This window comes from Haliaeetus albicilla, chromosome 21, assembly GCF_947461875.1.
Source record: "Haliaeetus albicilla chromosome 21, bHalAlb1.1, whole genome shotgun sequence".
Taxonomy (NCBI): Eukaryota; Metazoa; Chordata; class Aves; order Accipitriformes; family Accipitridae; genus Haliaeetus; species Haliaeetus albicilla.
In genome coordinates, this window is record NC_091503.1 from 13060583 (window position 1) to 13081311 (window position 20729).

General features: G+C 39.7%; 1 protein-coding gene across 1 annotated transcript in view; it reads left to right on the top strand.

Moving 5' to 3' along the window:
- The window catches only part of MYLK4 (myosin light chain kinase family member 4), a 73617-nt gene that overhangs the window by 2695 nt on the left and 50193 nt on the right, over positions 1 to 20729 (top strand). The window contains exons 3-4 of the mRNA XM_069808805.1: positions 2503 to 2761; positions 2984 to 3046. Of these exons, the coding sequence (XP_069664906.1) occupies positions 2503 to 2761; positions 2984 to 3046 (322 nt within the window). The remainder of the gene's footprint in view (positions 1 to 2502; positions 2762 to 2983; positions 3047 to 20729) is intronic.

Genomic DNA, 20729 nt, shown 5'->3' on the forward strand with positions numbered 1-20729 from the left:
CTGATGGATCTGAAGATGTGGTTCATGAAGCAAGCATGAAGCAAGCTGTTTTGCTTAAAGTGAGAAAGAGATTGGGTTGCTGAAGATGACGCAGAAGAAGGTATCTTCCAGGCCAAAGTTGGGGGATGTAACTGATCCTACTTTGGGGAAAACAGAGCTCAACACCCATTTGAACATTTTTTTTTTCCTTTTCCTTCTAATAAGGTAGAAGGCCATAGCCTCCTATTGCTCAGTGGCACATGACCAGGGTGGGATTGCTTCTCTGGGACTGTGGAGGAGGCACTTGCAAACAAATTTCTCTGTGTACCCCTCAGAAACTTCCCGTTGTTTAGCTTATTGTTTCAGAGATATATTAAGGTAATAATGGGGGAGAGGGCAATCACATTTGGATTCAATCCTAGTCTCTGCTTGGTAACAGAACCCAGTAATGCCTTTGGGCTTGCCATCCCATTAATGTTTTCCCAGATAACTGACCCATTGGTCAGCTTGAAGGAACAACATGTACTTTCAGTAGGACATGTCATTCTCATTAGATGGATGGCCACATTTGGTGATCATAACCTAGAGGATGATGTGCTCTTGGAAGAACTATGGAGAGCCTGAATTAACTTTCCTTGGTTGCAGTCATATCAGGCCAGAAGTAGTCTTCACAGCCAAGTAGCTCTAAAACACTGTGGGATTTGAGTAGCTGGAGACATGGAGGCAGTGGTAGGGCATCTGGAAACATAAGCTGTTTCTTCTGACAGCTTTGGACTATGTTGCATCACCCCTTGATGTGGAGTAGATCAAAGGATCTGTAGAATAATGGCTCAAAGGTTAGACTGAGCCCTTACGGTATGTCACGTGCAATTGTCAGTGTGTTTAGGAAAACTCAAGAACCTGCTCTTGAGAAATGGGGGAAGAAAATCTCATAAAGTGTCCTTTCATCTGAAGGGGATGGAAAGGGATGCCAGAGCTATGAAAGCTGGTGATGGAGGCTAGAAGAAGCAGACCTGGCATTTTTACAGATCGGGTGCACGACTTCTTCCGATGATGAATGTCTTACAGTCCCATGCTGGTGTCCCTGCATCTCATATTAACAGCATGCTCTAGGGCTGCAATAACATGGTAGCAGGAATCTCTATGGAAGGCTTATTTGCAAGCTGCAAGCTTGCACTGTCCTTTGCTATTCATCATCTATAAATGTCACCACTAGCAAGCCGCCTCCTGTGTCACACGTGATAGCATGTGGCATCTTTCACTTCTGGGAAGAGTTTGGAGGGCTAACTATGGGCAGTGCAGTTAGTTGATGTAGGTATACATCTAATCTGTTGCCTGTGCATAGATGTGGGGTCAAAACACAGTGAGGAACGTTTTTTGTTGGAAGGTGTTTGGGTAAAGATAACTGATTTAATTGGGTCTCTGGTTGTACACAGAAAGCTGTTTCTCTGTGCTGCTAATGACTGTAAGGTTGTATATACATTCTTAATTATGCCATATAGTTTATGGTATTTATGCAAGTTAAAATGAAAACCATGAGCTGTGTAATGAGGTTGACCAGATTCAGCTTTCTAGAGCTAAAGCATTAGCACTGTGCTTTTGTAGCTTTGTTTGCAGTACAGTGAAGGAACGGTTGCAATAGTAACAATGAAAACGTTTTTGTCCTCTATTTCCTGGATCTACGCAGAGTTGCTAAGTGAAATTTTAGAGTAGTTTCTCTTACTCTTTTAAAATTAGTTGTGCATATAGGATGTATTTTCCAAGTGTAACCAAGTTATTACTTGCAGTGGGGGGGACCCACCATGTTGCTGTGGAATAAAAGCCCTTCTACAGAGAATAAATCAAAACTAACAGCTTGACTTGCAATAACTTTCCAGCCAGTCTTACCATTAGACAAGCCTTGATGGTCCTACGTCATGTAAGTACTAGGCACATAGTGAGGGCCTACAGTGTAAAGGAACCCATCTGAGGACTGTGCTCTTGTGCAGCCTTCAACAGAGGGCCTGAAATCACCACCATTTTGGCAATTACTTATTTCTGTGGTACAGGAGAGTGGGAAGAGGGGGAAGGGCTGTGTTCAGGCCTAAACCACTTTGTTTAATATCTAAAATCCTAATGAACTTAATAATAGGGTCCCCGCATGTCAACTTGCTGGAACTGCAACAGAGAGAAGGAGAACACATTGAGCAACAGGGAACCACTGAAATGGTTAAAAAGTGGGCAGTGATCCATAAGCAAGGTCTGCAAGCAACAGCAATATGTATTGATTTGACAGAGCTAAAGAGTTTCTATGAACAAATTAAATTACATTGGTCTTGTAGTCTGCTTGAATTGTCTGGTGTTGAATGTAGATGAGTAGGTAGAATGGCATCTGTGAACAGCTAGTGTTGTTAACTCTGTGTATTGGTTCAGAGAGTATAAAGGAGAGAAAGCTGAAATATAAAGTACTGCAACAACAGCAGTTGTCTAAGCTAAAATGCATAAATAACACTGATGTCTCTTATTTGTCTTTCATTTGTACAGCCAAGAGGGAGGAGAAATCAGAAGTTATGAGTGTTCACTGGTTTACGAATCTAAGGTGGAGAGGAAAACAGACAGTAAATTAACTGGGCATGGTATGAAGCTACTTAAGATTAACAGGCTGGAAGAGATCAATACGCGATACAACAGCAACAGACTGGAAAAAACAGCCTTTTTTCAGAGCATGGAAAAAATGGAGAGGACCAGATGCTTTCAGGAAAAAAAATTCAGTGAATCAGATCCTGGAACAGAAGATGAAAAGGTAACTAACTAACTGCATACTTAATTTTGTCTTCCCAAAGCACTGTTCCTTTCTTCTTTCAGCTAGTTAAAGAGTTTACTATGTGTGTTTCCCAGTAGAGTTGAATTTTTCATTATCATCTGTGAAAATGTATTGCAGCTGTGAGAGACTGGTCAGCATCTTTTAATTTTTTGGATCCACAGAAGCAAGCACGTGTGTTTTTATTCTGGGGTTTATTTACAGCTGGACTCATATTCAGAAGTTGTAAAGAAGTTGTGTGGTTCCACAGCTCTTCAAAATCAGAAGGTAAACATAGATTTTGTTGAATTTATGTTTTGAAAGCATTTCACCTATCATTACAGCTCTGGAGTTAGTGGGGACCGGATGAATCCCATGGAAAGAGCAGATTTCCCAGAGGAACTAATGCATCTTTGTCCTTTGGTTCCCATTAACTGGGGAGCAGGGCATGGTAACATGCTGCATGCCATGCTTGCAGGGCCAAGTGTTGTCCAGTGTAGCTCTGTGCTGCACCTGTCTCCAGTAAGAATGCTCCTGGGCATTGTAGTATGGGGTCTCTGGCAGGAAAATGATTCTGTGATCAGCCAAAATGTGTTTAGAAATAGCAACACATTTCCTTGTATTATGCTCTTTTTATGGGATAGTCTAGAGGAACCAGTATTTTTATTGACACATCATTTAGACAAGAACTGAGAAAATCTGCTTGCAGTAGGGCAATGAGAAATTAATTTTACACACCAGTTTGTGAAGAGACTTGAAAAATTTGTGCTGTGGCTGTTTGTGTGCTGATTGTGCTGGTATGGTAGAGCAGTTTTTCAAGTATTCTGAGTATTTTTGTGTGAGAAAGTAAAAACTGCTGTTGCTGTCATATGGCTCTTTCTCTGAGTTTTGTCTCTTTAGGGTCAGGAAAAAGGCTATGAGGGCTGCTTTGCCTGTGTTAATGTATCTTAGTTTGATGATGAATTGCAAATAGTAGCTGAGGTGGTGGGATTTTTCCCCACTTTTTGCTGCAAAATCTCTAACCCATTGCCTTGATGTTTGCTTCTTACGTCTACTGGTTGGAACTGGCTCTTTGTTAAGAGTGCTGTAAGAAAAGACAGGGAGAGTTGGAGGTGCAGTAGAGGAGAAAGGAATACATTTAGAAGATGAACAGCTGGTGGCTAGTTGCAAGCTGGAGGAATAGCTCAGTATTCCCATTTTAGCTCATCAGTCTCCTGGGGACAAGACTTCAAAGGTGAAAGGTAGTCCAACTGAACTCTGGTAATAAACCTCACTGGAGTGAGGTTTCCAGATACATCAACATTAGTTATATTTCTCCTAAGCTTTTAAAACTTAACTTTCACACATTTTTTTTTAGGAATTTCTCAGTGGGATACAGAATTGGGACCTAGCTGTGCTGTTAATGTTGATGAAAGGAAAACCAAGACCTTCCTTTGAAAGGTCTTAGCTTGGTCTCCTTGCCTGACAAGCAGTTTTATTGTACTGATCAGAATAGGAAGGAAAGAAGATTGTGCTCGCAGGAAATACAGTAAACTTCGCTCAGGTGTATGCATTTACATGCGTATGCTTGTGGGCATACATATGTAATTTCTGTGGATGAAGCCCTGCTCACTTTGAAAGCAGTGACAAAACATCACTTCAGTGGGAGTGGGGTACAACTCGAGACCATCTAGAAGAGTGGTGAAAGTGTGTACTTGCTGGAAGAAATAATGCTGTCTGAAACTGATTATAATTATAGAAGAAAATGATCCCCTTCCTCAAAACAACTATTTTTCTAGATATGCTTTTTATAAAATAAGCAAACACAATTTTCATCTTTCAGTACAGTATATTCTTGTAAAAACAAAAACCTAATTAAAAAAAATACTTTCAGAACCATTAAAATACAACTATGGAAAGCAAACCCAGCGACTGTTGACCATCAGTTATGAATAATGAATGGCTTTACAGTGTGATGTGCGTCTTGGTGCTGTCAAGAAACTGTGGGGTTGCTGTCCTCTAGATGGCACTCTTTGCCACACCAGCTCTCCTCCACAACCATTTTGCTCTTGAAGAGAATGACTCAAAACTCATGACAAAACTGCTCTTTACCTGTTTTACATGTGTTTTGTTCAGAATGTCCTCTTGCCCCCCCTTTGTACAGGTGGCAGCACGTGTCTTTGTGTCTCAGCTAGGTTCTGCCTTCAGGAATGAACACAAAGTTTTGCTTCAGATTATACATTAACAAGTGAAAGACATTGTTTTGTAGGAATGGTTTTCATGTGTGAGTACCAGATTAAAAAAAGAATAAAAGTCCACATCTGTCCTTGACCCATTGCACTGAATATCCACACCAAAGGGTTGTGCTTGCCCAAGGGAGGGGATGTCACAGGGTAGGAACAAGTAGGTGTGAGAAGGTAAAACCACCTCTCTTCACAACAGCACCAGCTTATACAAAGGTAAATTGATTTTGAAGCTACCACACAATTTACCCAGCTGCATTAGCTCCCAGTGAGCTTTCTCTTGGAGGTGTAAGCATGGTGAAGGATGTTTAGCTAGAGCTCAGATACAGCTGAACTATTGTGCGTAATGCATTACTTGCTGTCCACTGAGCAGTGGCAATTGATTGTTTGCACACTTACAGTCTGCTGCAAAATGGAAAGAAAAGGCATTGGTAAAATTCATTGATTTAAATGTTTCTTTTACTATGATTTTACTTTACATTTCCAGAGTTGTACTCCAGTAATTTGCTGCAGTTCGGTTCATAAGCTGAGATGTATTCAATTAGTTAAATCACAGTCTTAGGTACCAGAATGGAATTTCTCCCATTATTAGTGAACATAAATCTGAAGCCTAACATTTGCTAAAAAAATGTGACTTTGTCATTAGCAACTTATTGTTGTGTAAGCAATAACCTCTAGTAGCTCTACTGCCCTTGCTGTGCTCCTTGAAAGAATAGAAATGGCAAGAAGCAGAGCTGCTCTTTCCTTACTGCCATATTTCAGGGCTTCTTAGTCCTGCTCTTTTAAGGAAACAATAGTTTAATAAGGATTAAACCTCCCACTAGTTAGTTTTATTTGAATAGATAGTTGCTATGCCAGTTCATTTTGAAGTTCTGGAGACATTTGGAGTACTATGAATTCAGGAAAGGTGTTTGTTTTCTTGATTTTTTTTAATTTTTTTTTTTTTTACAAAGGTGGAAAAAATACTTCTCATTGGTATTTGTTTCTTGAGTTGGCAATACAATTTTCCATGCAAAAGTATGCCTTTGATGATATTCTGAAAACAGTTTAAGGACTAACTTAAATATTTAGCCCAGCTGGACGTACTCAGTATTTGGTGTTCAGTTAAGCTAGGCCCGGGGATGGCTAATTGTCCTCTAAACCCTTGTCTCCAGTCAGAATGTGATCAGCCTTGTCTCCTTTGAGCCTTCCTTCTCCCCCTTGACCACCACCACAATTTCTCTAGCAGTTACTTTCTCTGCAGCCTCTGTGTTGGAAACGACCATGATGGTAACGATACCTCTGCAAGTTCCTTTTTCCAGAGGAGTCCAGAGTCATGGCAGTATTTTGAACAGGATAAAAAATAATCACTGTTGCATAATCAACCCCCAAAATTTTTTCTTTGCCCCCATACGCTTTTCAAGATATTGATCCAAATATTTTGACAGAAACATATTTCTTGTTTTAGAATTTTAACCAAGATTGACTTTTTAACAAAATCCTGCAAGGGATTCTGTACATTTGCAGTGAGACTTCTTAACTAATGAAGAAGAGCTCAAAACCCTCGAGGCTTTCTTCAGCCTTGAAATCAAAGCACCATGTCTAAAGCTTGGCTTGGTATGGTCAGAAAAGTGTAAGTGGACTTCAGCCAAGTTTGGGCCCAGTTTTTTTTTACCAACCTCCTTTTCAGCTTGCTTGAAATGCTGTCATCAGGCATCGTGTTGCCAGCCTCAGCCTGGTGCAGCTTTACAGAATATCCTTTCTGCAGTGCACTCTTCAGGTCCCAAGTTCACAGCACTCTATTATCTTGTGGCACTGTGTGTGATTCCATAATTTCAGGCAGCTTTGTTTTAATGCTCCCAGTTCCCATGCTTGTGAGAATATATGTTTGTCTTTCTCAGAAAGAAAGAGAGGAGTATCAAGACTTCCCAACTGAAAAAAACCCACAACTAAACCCACCCTCCCCAACATAACAACTACATCATAACTCAAAATGTGACTTGAGAGTGCTCTGAAGTCTCAGAAGCCAGAAGTTGACTAAGAAAAGGACAACAGTCATTATAATTTTTTAATCTCTTGACTTTTTTTCAAATTATGTCGGTTTTGTTCTTTAATTTGTGAGTTTTTAGTACTTGAGATTTCTGGGACTCTCATTTCTCCACAGCCAGGGGGAGTGTTCTAAATTCTTTGCTTTTTACTTCTGATCAGATAAATACACAAGCAGAGAAGAAATGGCACCGTTTCTTCTTACTCCTTCATCTTCCACAATGACTGTTAGTATGCTGTAATTATGGGCACCTGTTGCACAAAAGATGTATAGTCCTTATATATAAGGATTCCTTCCTTATGTATAGACCTAAGACCTTATGTAATGGTCCTTCACAATACTTATCTATATCCTTATATATAAGAAAATAAACCATGGCATGCTTTGTTCCTCGGATTTTTAGTTTTCTATCTTTAGACGTAAAACAGCTTCCCATGGCTTATAATGGAGCTGGTAGCAGGATTTTTTTATTAAAGTTGCTTACCATTTCCAGTTTTAAGATCCCGTTTTCAGTTTAAAAATTTCCTAGGTTTTGGCTTCTCAAGCCAAAATTTTCCATGCAGAATTTGAATCTCAAAATTCAGCAGAAGCAGTCTATCTGTTTCTGGAAGTTTTAGGGGAAAGAAGATACCTTGATGCTATTGAGAGTCTCACATCCATGTGGTTGAAATGATCAGGTGTGTGCATCCTTTGGATCAAGGACTTGATGGCTGGCAGGTGAGCAGATGCTGGATATGAGATGGGGAGACAGCTAGGAGCTGCTTTCTGCATGGTGGTGGTTTAGGTATGGGAGCAAAGTAGATAGACTGCAAACACAGGAACAGAAGGGACTGCAGACAGTAAAACCATGGCTTTTCAAACTGACCTTCCTGTGCACGTGCACCACGACACATTTTAAGTGATTGTCTTGCATTTTGCTCTTTGGGTTTTGGGGGATTTTTTTTTTTCCATTTCTTGCCTATTAGAAGGGGAAAAAAAGATGACCAGTGGCCTGAACTGCTAACTGCAGACAGATTGCACTAACAGTTTGCTTTCATTTGAGAAGTTCTGGGATGTCAGAGTAATTGCCTTTCAAGTCCATGCAACACACATCTTGTATAGATCCCTGCACCTGTTTCATGCTTGTCGGTATGCCATCACTTCTTTTCCTTATAGGTTAAGGGAATGTGTTGAAGTGTGAGATGGGATCCTGCTGTGTGTCCAAACCTTGTTCTGGCTAGGTGGTACTTACAGAGCTGGGGAGGGTTTTGAGGGTGCCTGCCAAATTGCATCTGCTAGAGCAGGAGAGCCAAGTTAATCAGTTGATTAAAAATAAAGGGATGGATCTGCCCCTTCAAAGAAATGCTGCCTGGATTGCGGGTAGTTTCTGCCTTTTGGCTTCATATCTCTGGCACACCTTGTGGACTGTGTTAAGCTGTGGAAGAAAGAAAGAGATCCCTGCATCTGGAAATGCACAGGTAGTAGATGTACTTTTAATAAGTTAGATATATTTCACTGATCAGTATTGATATTGTTTAACTGGATGAATGCTGCTTGTGTTGGGATGTAACCAATTAAACCTATCTGTTTTTTCGTGGAGCGGCACATACTGCTCTCTTTTATGAGACTGTATCTGACAATAAATCCTAGACAGTTGATGTGCGTTTCTGCCCTTGCTGTCAGAGTGCTTTGTCTTGCCATTAAAACATGATGCATCCTCTAGTGACCTCTACTGGGTGCAGTACAAGGGACTGCCTCAAGATTGCCTGCCCTCTTTGGCCACGGTGGGAGCAAGGGTGCCAGCCCTTCTTGTTGTGGAACTTGGAGATCCCCAGTAAGGCTCATGCCTGTTATTTTCCTGTTGTTGTCAAGTGAATGTAGCATTTTCTCCCCAAAGAAGTAGCATCACTAGTTATTACATCACTAGATGTTGCAGTCAAAGACAGTATGTACGTTTGCTGTGATTTCTCAGAAAGCAATACAATGCAGTAATGACCTGTCATGTTTTAACTCAAGAGCTTTTAGAAGAATTCTTAACAGGAAACATTGTTTAAACAAAAGATATATGTAAGTTTAGAAAGGCAAAAAGGAAGATACTTGTTCTAAAGCAGCTCCAAGGATGTAGATTACCAGATTGCTTAAGATTTTAATTAGTTTGCTGCAAATTAAATTATTCTTTCTTTCTGTGAAGAGATCCACTCGTGGAATCTCAAGACTGATTTCATGTTTAAAGTTTGAGATCTGAAAATCTGCAAGCTCACACTTGCATATTTTTCTAGTACTATTAGCCAAAAGAGCCATGACCTAGTGTGTGGATATATAATGGAATTTTTCACACATTGTGCGAGAAGCTTGCAGGACAGTGATAAGGAGAGTAATTGAAATATTGCTACACATATCAGCACTCCAGATTAGTAAGATTCATAAAGAAATCGAAGAAAGCAAACAAAAAAGTGTAGAATTCTTTGTATACTCTTCCATGATGACCTGAGAAACTTATTATATGAATGTCCTCTAATCCATCAGAAAAATTGTTCTTTCAGAAATCTGTACTAATATTTTTCTCAGTAAAAGCAAATCAGCCAGATTTTATTAAGGGTTTTGATGCTCTTTCCATTTATACTGATTCTGTTTCTATGACATATATGCATGGATAGACAGAAAGGAAGGATGGACTAAGGGGACACTCAGAAAGGAAAAACATGTTAGAAATCTCTTTATCCATGTTGTTAATTAATTTGGTAGTGTCAGTTACTGAATGATGATTTTTTTTTTTTTTAAACATTCACTTTTAAGTAATGATCTTTAAGTCCATTCTTTAGCCAACTTGATAGATGATGGAGAACTAGCTGTTCAGTACCATTCTGTCAAGGAGAATATTGTCCCTGATGTGCAGCTCTGTTGAATCTAAAGTTCAGTCACATTCAATTACTGAAACCGCTAATAGTGTAGAATTGTGCGTTTCATGCAAGGCAGTCAATCAGGAGTGGTAAAGAGAAGATAATTAATAGACATGTAGAAAACATGCTAGCACTCTGTCTTTATAGAAGGTGGTTTCTGTAGATTCACTGGCAAATAAAAAAAATCAAGCATGGCTGGTGGTTTTCATTTTGTCTCTGATGCAGTCTGAAGCTGTTACTGCACTCACAGATGAGCTTGAAAAAAGATCCACTTTTTTTCTTTATGCCTACCTCACTAAGATTTTGCATTTTTTCTTGGATGAATTGTAGTTTGTACAGAAGAAGAACTGTCCTGTTTTATTGTGCTTCTACTGTTTTGCTACTGTCAATTTATTTTCCAGTTTTTAAGACCTAAGACCAGTGTATTAAATGGTATTTGTTAGCAAGAGAACTATATCCATCTCATTGCGAAGAAAACAGATTTTAAAATACCCTGTGTTAAGACTAGCAAAGATTGCTTTCTGGTCCTTGTCTGCACTGAAGTATTTTTTTCCTGAATTTCGCATAAGCCAGTGACTGTCAGAGCTCTTTGCCAGTTTTGTTGCACATGTCATGAACTCACTTTTTAAATTGAAAAAATGTCAGACATTTGGTTTTGCTTGCTCTGCATATAATTTATATTTGTTCTTTTGAGTTAAAAGTTCTCTCATGAAGTGCAAGTTTCCCAGGCTTTCTCGTAAGTCCTCATACGTAGAAAGGTGGCATGGACTCAGAAGTATTTCAAGAGCAAGGCAAGCGTCCTTGTGAGGGACTAGCAGTAGGGCTGTGCTTGTGCAGGGACTCCTGGATAATCTGAATCCTTAGTTTTGGGAGGAAATGAGCCAACAGCAGCCTGAGACTGAGATTGCCATGTCATCTCAGGACCCCATGGCATGTCCATTCCAGACTTATCCTTCCCCCTTTCTTTCTAGAAAGTATTGTCAACTGCAAGTAAACCATTCCTACAGCTCCCTTGTTCCTCTGCATGCTGATATGTGTCCTGTGGCTCTCAGACCTGTGGAGGTTTGAACACGTGGCTGGTATGATCAGAAAGGCTGGTGATCTCTGCCAGAGCTTGTATTTGAGAATGGTACTTCCTTGAACTCCTGAAGTGAGGAAAGAAGGGGGATGGGATCTAAAGAGCTCTATGGGTCTTGCTCACTTTTCTGTGGTTCTGGAGAAAATGTGTTTAGCTTCCTAAGGGAGTGTGAGGGAACAGTGCTACCCTTTGGTCATGATGCTCCTTCCTCAAAGGAGTGTTAATTGAGAAAGAAAATTTAGAGCTGTAACAAGTAACTTTCAGTAAATCCATTTCCTTTCTGTATGTGATACTACAGCAGAATACTACTGCCAGTGGCAGATGACTGTACTTTTGGTAAGCCTGTATCTGTTCAGTGGGTTATAAAGGGCCTTTGGTAATAATTATGTGTGTTATTATGAGCAAGCAGAGACCCTAACTGAGATTGTGTGAGGCACAGTACAGGGTGGATCCACTCCACAGATTTCATTGTCTGAACAGCTGAATAAGGGAGAAGTCAAATGAGAAACAGGTATAGAGATGGACAAAGAGTCTTCTCAGGTCACGCTCTCAGTCAGTGACATCTGTACAGAGACATCTGTAATATGGAAATGAAATTGCTGACTCTCTGTCTAGTATCCTCTTTACATAGCTATATGCTGAGATCGGAGGGAAGATGTTCCTCCAAACCCTCAGCCTACTGGATCCCAGCCATTTCATGAATGCTGATTACTTTGCAAAGGTCCTGCACACCATTTGGTCCAGGATCTAAAATTTCAAAAATCTGCAGCAGCTTCTACATGTTTTCTTTGTTTTTCTGGTGTCTGTTTACATGCAATTCACTCCTTCCTCCCCCAGTTCATTCTCCTTGGTTTTTATTTAGATCCTATGAATACCGTGGTGAGAGGTTTATCATAACCTTTGGAATATGTGACTGTTAAAACATATGAAAATCAGATCAGTTTTGATACAGCAAATGCATAGATATTTATTTCAGTGCAAAAAATGTTGAATCTTGTCTGTCTTCCATTAAAAACTCCTCTTTGACCTTAGATGCATGGCTTAGCAAAGAATTCTTTTGCCCATGATCATTCAAAGGTGTCTTGTTACAAGTTACCTACCCAGCCAATTTGTAATATACACGGACGTGCAGGGAGATACGTCCAAACTGTCTGTGTGACCTTTCTCTTCTGGCACCCTTGTGCAATGTCTTGTGGACACGTTTAGCAAAAGTCACGGTGCAGTAAAAGTGACTTTCCAGTGCCGAGCACAGCATGAGGATTCCAAACAAGGGCCCTTACATAGGAGAGGTCTCATTTCTGTCACCTCAAACAGAAACCTCACGTGTAATGAACATTTTGAGGAGTTGAGGATCTTCATTTTTCCCCTTATATGGACAATCCAGTGTAATTCCTGGTGTTTGGTCCTTCTGTGTTTGCTGAAAATGGTTTATTTTTCACTCTGGAGTTAAACAAATCCCTTAATTGCTTATATTGAAAACATAACTGGTTTTTAGGCACACATTATATAGTATATAAGGGAGGATTTTTTTTTAAGTACTATGTAGTCAAGTACTTTTAAGTGCTTGATTGGCATTTACAAATGGAATTCCTGAGAGAGATGAAAACGGGGCTCTATAATATGACCTTATGCTAAAGAAAGCACACAGGATGTTGTTATAATACATGTAAAGGAATTTGTTATTGATACTAAAAAGAGAAGAGTTATTTCTCCATAGTTCCCTGTCTTCAAGGCTAACTAAGCAGACATATTGGTACACAAGATCTCCCTAACTCCACGCCTGGACTAAATAGTGATGGAGCAGATAAGTGGGCATATAGGTTTAATTTCAGCTATGACCCTATCTAGTTATGAGCCTGTCTAGTTGACCTCATATCTTAAATAGTGACTGTAGTTGAAGATGATAGGAGAAAATTACAGCCTTTTATCGTAACTATTGGCAGTGAGACAACAAGGTGCAGGACGATTTTCTGTTGACCTTTGATGATGCCACAGCCCTTAATATCATCATTACATTTTAAAGGACATGTTCACCAAGAGAATTGTTGCTTTTGTCAAACCAAACACTACCTGCTGTCTTTCTGAAATTTGTGGTGGACCCACGTTTGGTAGTTCAAAATCTGGAGAAATTGCCTAAAGCCTCTTGGTCCTTCATGTTTTAGACCATGCCAGAGGCATCCTAGGTCTTGTATTTATACCTACCCTATGTATTTCTTCCAACTCATAAAGCCTCCCAACAGGGCTTTATTATGGTTTCATAAGAAACCTGTTCTATAAGAATAGAACTGTACAGTATGGAAAAGTAGCTTGCTGGTGAGGACATCTAAAGAATTGTGGGGTCTAAACATAAGTCCATATAGTACCACTAAAATGGAAGAATGAACAAAATTCAGAATATTAGGATAAATGAATCAGACAAATTGACTAAAACTATTAAGTTATGTTTCTGTAAACAGGTATTTTTATTTTAGTCACTTCTAATCCTCTAAGCTATCCTTTCAAGACAATATTCCAGCCACTAAAAGGGAGATCTGTTTCCTGTTGCAGCTTTCCAGCAGCACATCCAAGGTCTGTATCTTTAAACTCCATTGTGTACATGCTTCATTTTTCGTTGCAGACTAACTCACTGTCTGTTAAAATAGAGACACATGCAAAGGTATGGATTTATCCAAATACTTAAATCGCCCAGGTTTTTGAAGGCATTTTCTCTTCATTGTCATGATTCCACATACAACTACTGCCTCTCCTGTCACGTTAGTTATTGGGTTTGTTAAACACAGTATTTACAGTGCTTTCCTTGCTGTAAGGGGAACACCTTGTACACATAATGCTGCATAATAAAATTTGTATTACAAATCTTTATTATAAAGTTGTACAAGTATAAGTTGTAAATTCAACTGTAAGTCGCTTACTAAACATTGTTTACGTTTATCAGGCAGCTACTCCAGAGAGCAAGCACGAAAATCTTTAGCTAGGAATTCATGGTTGGAGTTCCTAACAAGTCAAACAGATTTTATTTGATTATCTTCTTAAAGAATCCCTATGAAATATTTTCTGGCTGCCACCAATTGCAACAGATTGATTCAAGATGTTTGTGAGGGCTAGCATAGAACTTGTGAAGAAAGCTTGTGTAATGCCTCTTTGCACTATTCCTGGCTCACGCCTGTGCTGTACATGGTCCCCCTGCTTCATTAGCAGTAATTTCATACATGGTTAGATATTTCAGGAGGCCAGCTCAGGATGAGCATTTGCTCCTTATGTCCTCAGGCAATACAAAGTTTCACTGCATTAGAGATTATTTATGGACACTGTGAGTGACAGCTGTCACATCAGAGACCTGACAGTCTAAGTAGGCAGGCCTTTACAGAACTGTATGGAGAAGCAGGGGCTCGGAGGGATGGAAAGAAGCACCCAAGGTCACCCAGCAGATCTGTGACAGAAGCAGGGCAATAAGCCAGACTTTCTGACTTCCAGGCTGGGGCCTGAGGCATACTGCTACTGCAGCAATGAAAGAAAGTGACCCCCTTGCAATGAAAGAAATGTCTTCCTTTTCACACCTGTTTCTTATATCTGGAATTGTGTTCTCTGACACATGTTGTATGAAAGCCTTCATGTTATTAGCTAGCATTTGCCAAGTATGTGGGAGATCTTTTTTTTTTCCCCCACAAATTCTTCAGTCCTCTCCATTTCAGCATCATGTGACTGTGGTAGAGAAAATTGGCTTCTTAGCTATCTCTGGGTTCCAAAATCAGTGGAATGCTTAATTGAAAGAATATGGGCTGGCAATAATGATTTAAAATCTATTTCCAGACCTGCCAAGTCTCCCATAGTTCCCAGGATCTCCTGCATCTGGAATCATACTCGTAATGTATGCAGTGTCTGGAACTATGAATGGTTTTCCAAAATCTTCAGCAGACACCAAAGAGAAAATTAGACTCTTAAAAATACCCCCCCCCCCCCATTATCTTTCACTTACATTTGACTTTAGAAACTGCATTTTGTGTTTTACCTTGGAAACCATAATAATTAACAGGGACCCATCAATGCAAGGAAGGTCAAGAAGAAGAGAAGTGCATGTCTGTAGTGTTATATACAAGTTTTATCAGTATGAATTTGGAATGGGAATTAGTTTGAGTGTCAAATAAAACACTAAGGTTTATGCCAAATAAACATTTCATAGGAAAAAACCCCAAAACATTGCTTTGGAGCATCTTTTTATCTATTGTTCAATATCTATCCTGTTTTTTTTCTTGTCAGCTTATAAAGGCACGCTTCCTTCGGTGTTTGTTGCTGTGTGAGCATACATCCAGTAAAAAGATAATTACTCTTTCAAGGAGCTCATATTCTATGTGTAAATAAAAACAAAAGGAGAATGACACAACAAAGCAATGAAGTTATTGTTCAGTGAACTCGTCTTTTTAGCTAGCCTTTGCTTAACCAGTATAATGCTTTAATCACGTCAGAGGATTTTTTCAAGCTTCGTTCTGAAGGGTTTGTTTTTTGTTAGGATTCTGCTGTACCATGGATTGTGTGATAAGCCTTCTGTTGCTGATTCCTTGAAATAGATTAAAGTGCAAAAGAATAAAGGAAAAGGTAAAAGATAAATCAGAGGAGCAAAGAAAAGCTGGCCCCTTTTTAATTTCTTTTTAAATTGTCAGAGACCCAGATTGCTTCTCTTTTACAGAAGTTCTTCATTTAGATCAAACCAGGCCAAACTCCTTTGGAGTTACTCTGGTTGACACAAGCCAAGAACTGGTCTGCTGTGTTTCACTGAGAAGAAAATAAAGAAACCTGCATTAGGATTATTCCTTCTCCCCACCAAAAAAGTGGAATTGCAGTAAATGAAATGTGCATTTCAGATAAAACTTGCCCAGCTGCCACTGATTCATTATCGGAATTGTGGTCAAATGGGAGTTTCAGCTGTATCCCTGAAATATAAAGTCTTTGGTTTATGAAGCTGGATTTTTTTTTTTTTTTTAAGCCATTGGGAACTAGCCAGGCTCATTTGTCTTTATTCTTTTCCAGTGCTTTCATACTTCTTTTCCCTGAAAGTGACCCAGCATCTTTGTTTTGTGAATATCAGCTGTTCCTTCTGATAATCATATCAGTAGGACTTCTACGATATGGGAGACAGGAACTTGGACTAACATCCCTTTACTGTCTGAGCCTCAGTTTAAAATCTGTAACGTATAGTATATATGCACTGCTATCTGATTGAATGGGGTGGGCTAGGAATTGTTTGAAATATTATTCCCAATAATGGTCATCTGAATGAAATGAAAACAGAGTAGAAAATTGCATTCAGATGAACTGTGATCTGTGGATTACATAGGATGTAAACTTTCAAACCTAGCAGGCTTATGTTTTTATTAGGAACTGTTGCCAAACATTTGTCTTTTTTTAGAGATCCTAATGCAGATAATCCTAGATTTGTTTTCTAAAAAAAACCCCTGTAATTTTTATAAGCTGCAATAGTAGGTCTCCCATTGTATTCCCATCACCTTACCTGTTGTTAGCTTGCTGATGTTCAGGAAGAGTGTCTGCAAGACTGGTAAGAGAGGCAGGCTGACATGCAAAACTGGTCCCTGTGTATATGCAGGCACCTGTCTAAACTCTCAGCAGTCTGCCAATTGCTTAGCTTGCAATAAGCTGGAACAAGAACAAGTCTGTCTTCAGCAAAGAGAAGTCCTCACCGATTAGCTGTGGGTATTTTTCAAATACTCTGCAAGTGATATTGCAGTTCTGTCTCACCTCAAAATGTGGATCCTAGATTACTTGCGTACAGTCCATTTTTTTTTTTCTTTTGAGGGACTGATAAAGAGCAACTACAGTTTACAGTGACCTCCAGTGGTGAAAAACCTTTTTGGAAGAATGATATAGCTAATATCCCAATTTTGTCTGAAAGCCATTGCTCAGAGGGTTTAGGTGGTGCAGGTTTCAGTCCAGGTTTCAGCCCAAGTTTCAGCATATTACATTCAGATTTATTTATCATGTTTTGTGCATTGTTTCTGTTGTTGCTTTTTAAAAAAATCTTGGATTTTTCTTCTTTCTGTCCTTTCTCCTCTCAAGATCTTGCTTTTTAGATTGACGATAGTTGACAATAGTCATATTGGAGCTATTTTGTATATGAGGCTTTGCTGATCATGTGTTTCCTGGTAAAGTAGTGTGAGATCAGTTCTGGTCTTCCTCCCCTCAAATCTTTTTTTCTGTAGTCTCCTCAATGTTCACAATTTATTTCAGCTCCTTCCACATCTGCCTTTCTGGCTTTCGCATACATTTACAAAGTCTCTCATATGTTGTTCATTGAGGACTTCTTCCATTTCACTTAAGCTGGCTTCTTCAGTGTTCTATGTTAAGGGTTGATTCTGCAATGGTTTAGCCATCTGGCTAGCCCAGACCCCACAGATAGTATGAAAGAGTAGATTTTTGGAATTGATGATGCTGGAATATGGCATTGGGGGTGGAGGGAAGATATTTCCATGTTCTACAAGGCAGAATATACCTTTATACTTTAGAGGTCTCCATGGCAATTTTAATAGCAGAATACTTGTCTTTGCCTACGCTGACTTCTGTACTGTGGGCAGCATAGATTAGCCTGATTGCTGTCAAGTGATTGGCATTCTTTACTTCCTTTTCTTAGCATTACAGACCTTTCCCTGCAGAAAATAGAGAGCTATCTTCAGGAATGAAAATGGAGCTGGATTCTACAAAGAGCAGTCAAGATGTCAGGTCGTTTGTGGTTTTATAGGGGTGGGGAGGAAATTTTTGGGGGTTAATATGATACAGGAATCACTTGCCTTTCCCAGATGATTTTCATTCTTTTACACTTCATATACCAAGTAAATGTGCTCTCTGGTAGACATGCAAGGGATCAGAAATCACCAGACTTCAGCCAGCTGCTGTGAATGTAAATTCACATGTGCGTGACTGGAGTGGACATATTCTGAGTTGCCAACAAGCTTGCAATGGGAGTTGTCATTTCCTGGGAATATCTAGATAGAGAAACAGAAGAAACAGGTATGAAGATCAGGTTTCAGAATTCGCAAAAGAAGTCTTTTTTGCTGACTTTTCGAACCAGGTTTTGCTGATTATAATGGGTCTTTAATTCTCATGGACTTTCTTTGGGATGGTATTTGAGAGATTATCAGAATGGAGTACTTCGTTTTGCTTGAGATGGGCTAAAATTTGGAAAACAAGCTAAGCAATTAAATAACACAGCAGAGCAGCCCACTGAAAGGTAAAGCATGAAACATTCTTCTGCAAACTGTGCTTGGACTGGCTCTGTCATAAATCCTTCCTAAAGAGATCAGTTGGATGCTGTTGCATTTCCTTTAGAGAGGCTTTCCGTACCTTTGCCACAACCACAGTGCCTGGGAGTGAAAGACCCTGTTGTCCTTGTAAAAGAAAAGAGGTTGTTGCCCTTCTTGACCACATTTCTGCTTTCCTTACTCTGGGCTGCAAGGGGGCAACTACGCTTGTAAATGGCAATATTCAAGACCTAAGAGATATGGAGCTTGGGTGCTGTGCTGGCAAGGAGCCAGTTAACTTCCTGGGAATCTCTTGGTAGCCTGCTCCTTGTGAACCCTGCAAAAGCCTGGAAATTGAGTGCATATTTCTAACAGCTGTGGAATAGACATATATAAGAATAGCCCATTTGTTTGATTTTCCAGGCTGACAGAAAAACAGGGCTCACATTGGAGTTGAGGTGAAGAACTGGTGATAGATGTAGCCACAGCTTGTTCTGCAGTGACAGGCATGTGCTGCTCACCCTGTAAGGTTGTGCCGATAATCTCTGGGCAGTGGAACACAGACATCAGGTTTCATGCCTCTCTGAGAGGCTGTGGACCTCTGAAGAGATGCTGATGGTGTCAGAGCAGCTTGAAAAGTTAGAAGACTGTAGTTGTCAGCAGCACAGCAGGTGCTGGAGTGACAAAGGTTCAGACCTGTGATATGAAATGTAAGGATGTAATGGCTGTAGCTGGCTCCTCTGTTCTGGCTTATAAACCATTTCTATCAAAGCTAGCTGGGAACTGAAGTACCTGCAAATGGTGATGAGTCTTGTGGGCTTAGGAGACTTTCTAAACATGGTGTTCAGTGATATGAATGTTAACTATAACAAGTCCACCTCTCTCCAATTGTTTCTGCTCCTTAAATGGCTCCAGGCATATTCCTTTATCCCTGCTAATAATAGATGGGATTTACAGATGGCTCATATACCAAGGACTTAATACCAAGCACTATAAAAATGTGTCATAGCTTCAAACCATAGTTTTGGATGTTCTCTGTGAACCTACTTGTGTGCTTCCTGAGGACAATGGTGTTTCCTTTTTTGGTTCAGCAGTGTTAGGCATCTTGACAATAAGCTGTTTTCTGAGGGATTCTTGGGAATCACAAGATAATCTTTAGGAACTAATGCAAGCTAATTAGAATACATGATTATAAACTGCTCATCCTATCCTAAAGTCTACAGATCTGTGACTGTGTATTAACATAAAAAAAATTAAAGCTGCTTGTATCCACCAACCTTATTTCCCAGCTCAGGATGAAGCAGGGCAGAAACAAGATTGGTGCCTCCAGATGATCATTGTCTAGATAAGGAGTGAACAATAATCACAGTACAAGGCATTTCTGATTGCCTCCCCTAGAGACTTTCATCTATCCCACCTTGGATGACAGAAAGCCGGGATGCAAGCCACTGAAACACTTTCCAGTTTAAAGACATTTGCAGGGTTTCATGTTTTGAATGGTTATTATATCTACCTATAGATTGGGGAGGTAAGGTGGGAAGAGAGGGGAGGATGAAAGAGGTGAACTTATTTTTTATTTATTTTTCATTCAATCTACCTGTCTCTTTCTCCTTTGTATTTTGTTGGCTCAGTTTCTTCTGTGAGTATTTAAAAAAAACCCGAAGCTTTAAAACAATTGTACTCAAATAGTCTGACCTGGGCGTGAGCAGACTGACTTGTAGTGCTGTGAGGGGGACTGCAGCACTAACGAAGCAGACTGAAATAATTGATTTCAGTCATTGCAATCATTGCAATCAGGTTTAACTCTGTCTCTGCAATTTCTAATGAGCCCTGAAAGCCTGAGAAACCTCAAAAAAAGCAAATTGCATTGTTTATTCATATTAAAGCACACCTCTAAGTGTCTATTTGAGACATGTAAATTATTGTACCTCACAATGGAATAAAGTATTCAAGGTTCATGTAAATTGTTTGTTGTGTGTAATGCTCCCTCACTGTCCCCTGTCCAGTGAAATTTTTCCTTGATCAGGGTTAGTCTGTTCAAGCAGGTGAATGCCTGTTAGTGCCCTGAAATGGTGTGAATTTAGAGCCTACCAGCAGCTCCGTACTTAATCTTCACATAGGCAGTATTAGCATATGGATTAAGTCAATGATTCTTCTTTGAAAGTTTCTTCATACTTCAAGGGCCCAAGAGATGCTGTTAGCATGAGGCAGGGAGCATGCTGCTGTGGGCATTCTGTCATGCCTAAACACCCAGGTTACAAGAATCAACAGCTTTGCAGAAAATGCTTCTGGACAGTGACCTGAGCACAGTGATAATGTGTTCAAGAGGAGCAGGCAGCTGACAGGTCTTTGATATTCAAGTTGGATCATTTCAAAAAATCATGTCCCTTCAGCTCTTACTCATGGCTTTGTGTCTGTGGGTTATTTTTCCTGTAGCAGTAAGCAATCATGTGAACACTCCATCAGAAAGTGGAAAGGTTAAAACAGATTTCTTACTTTAACTATCATTACTCAAAAGA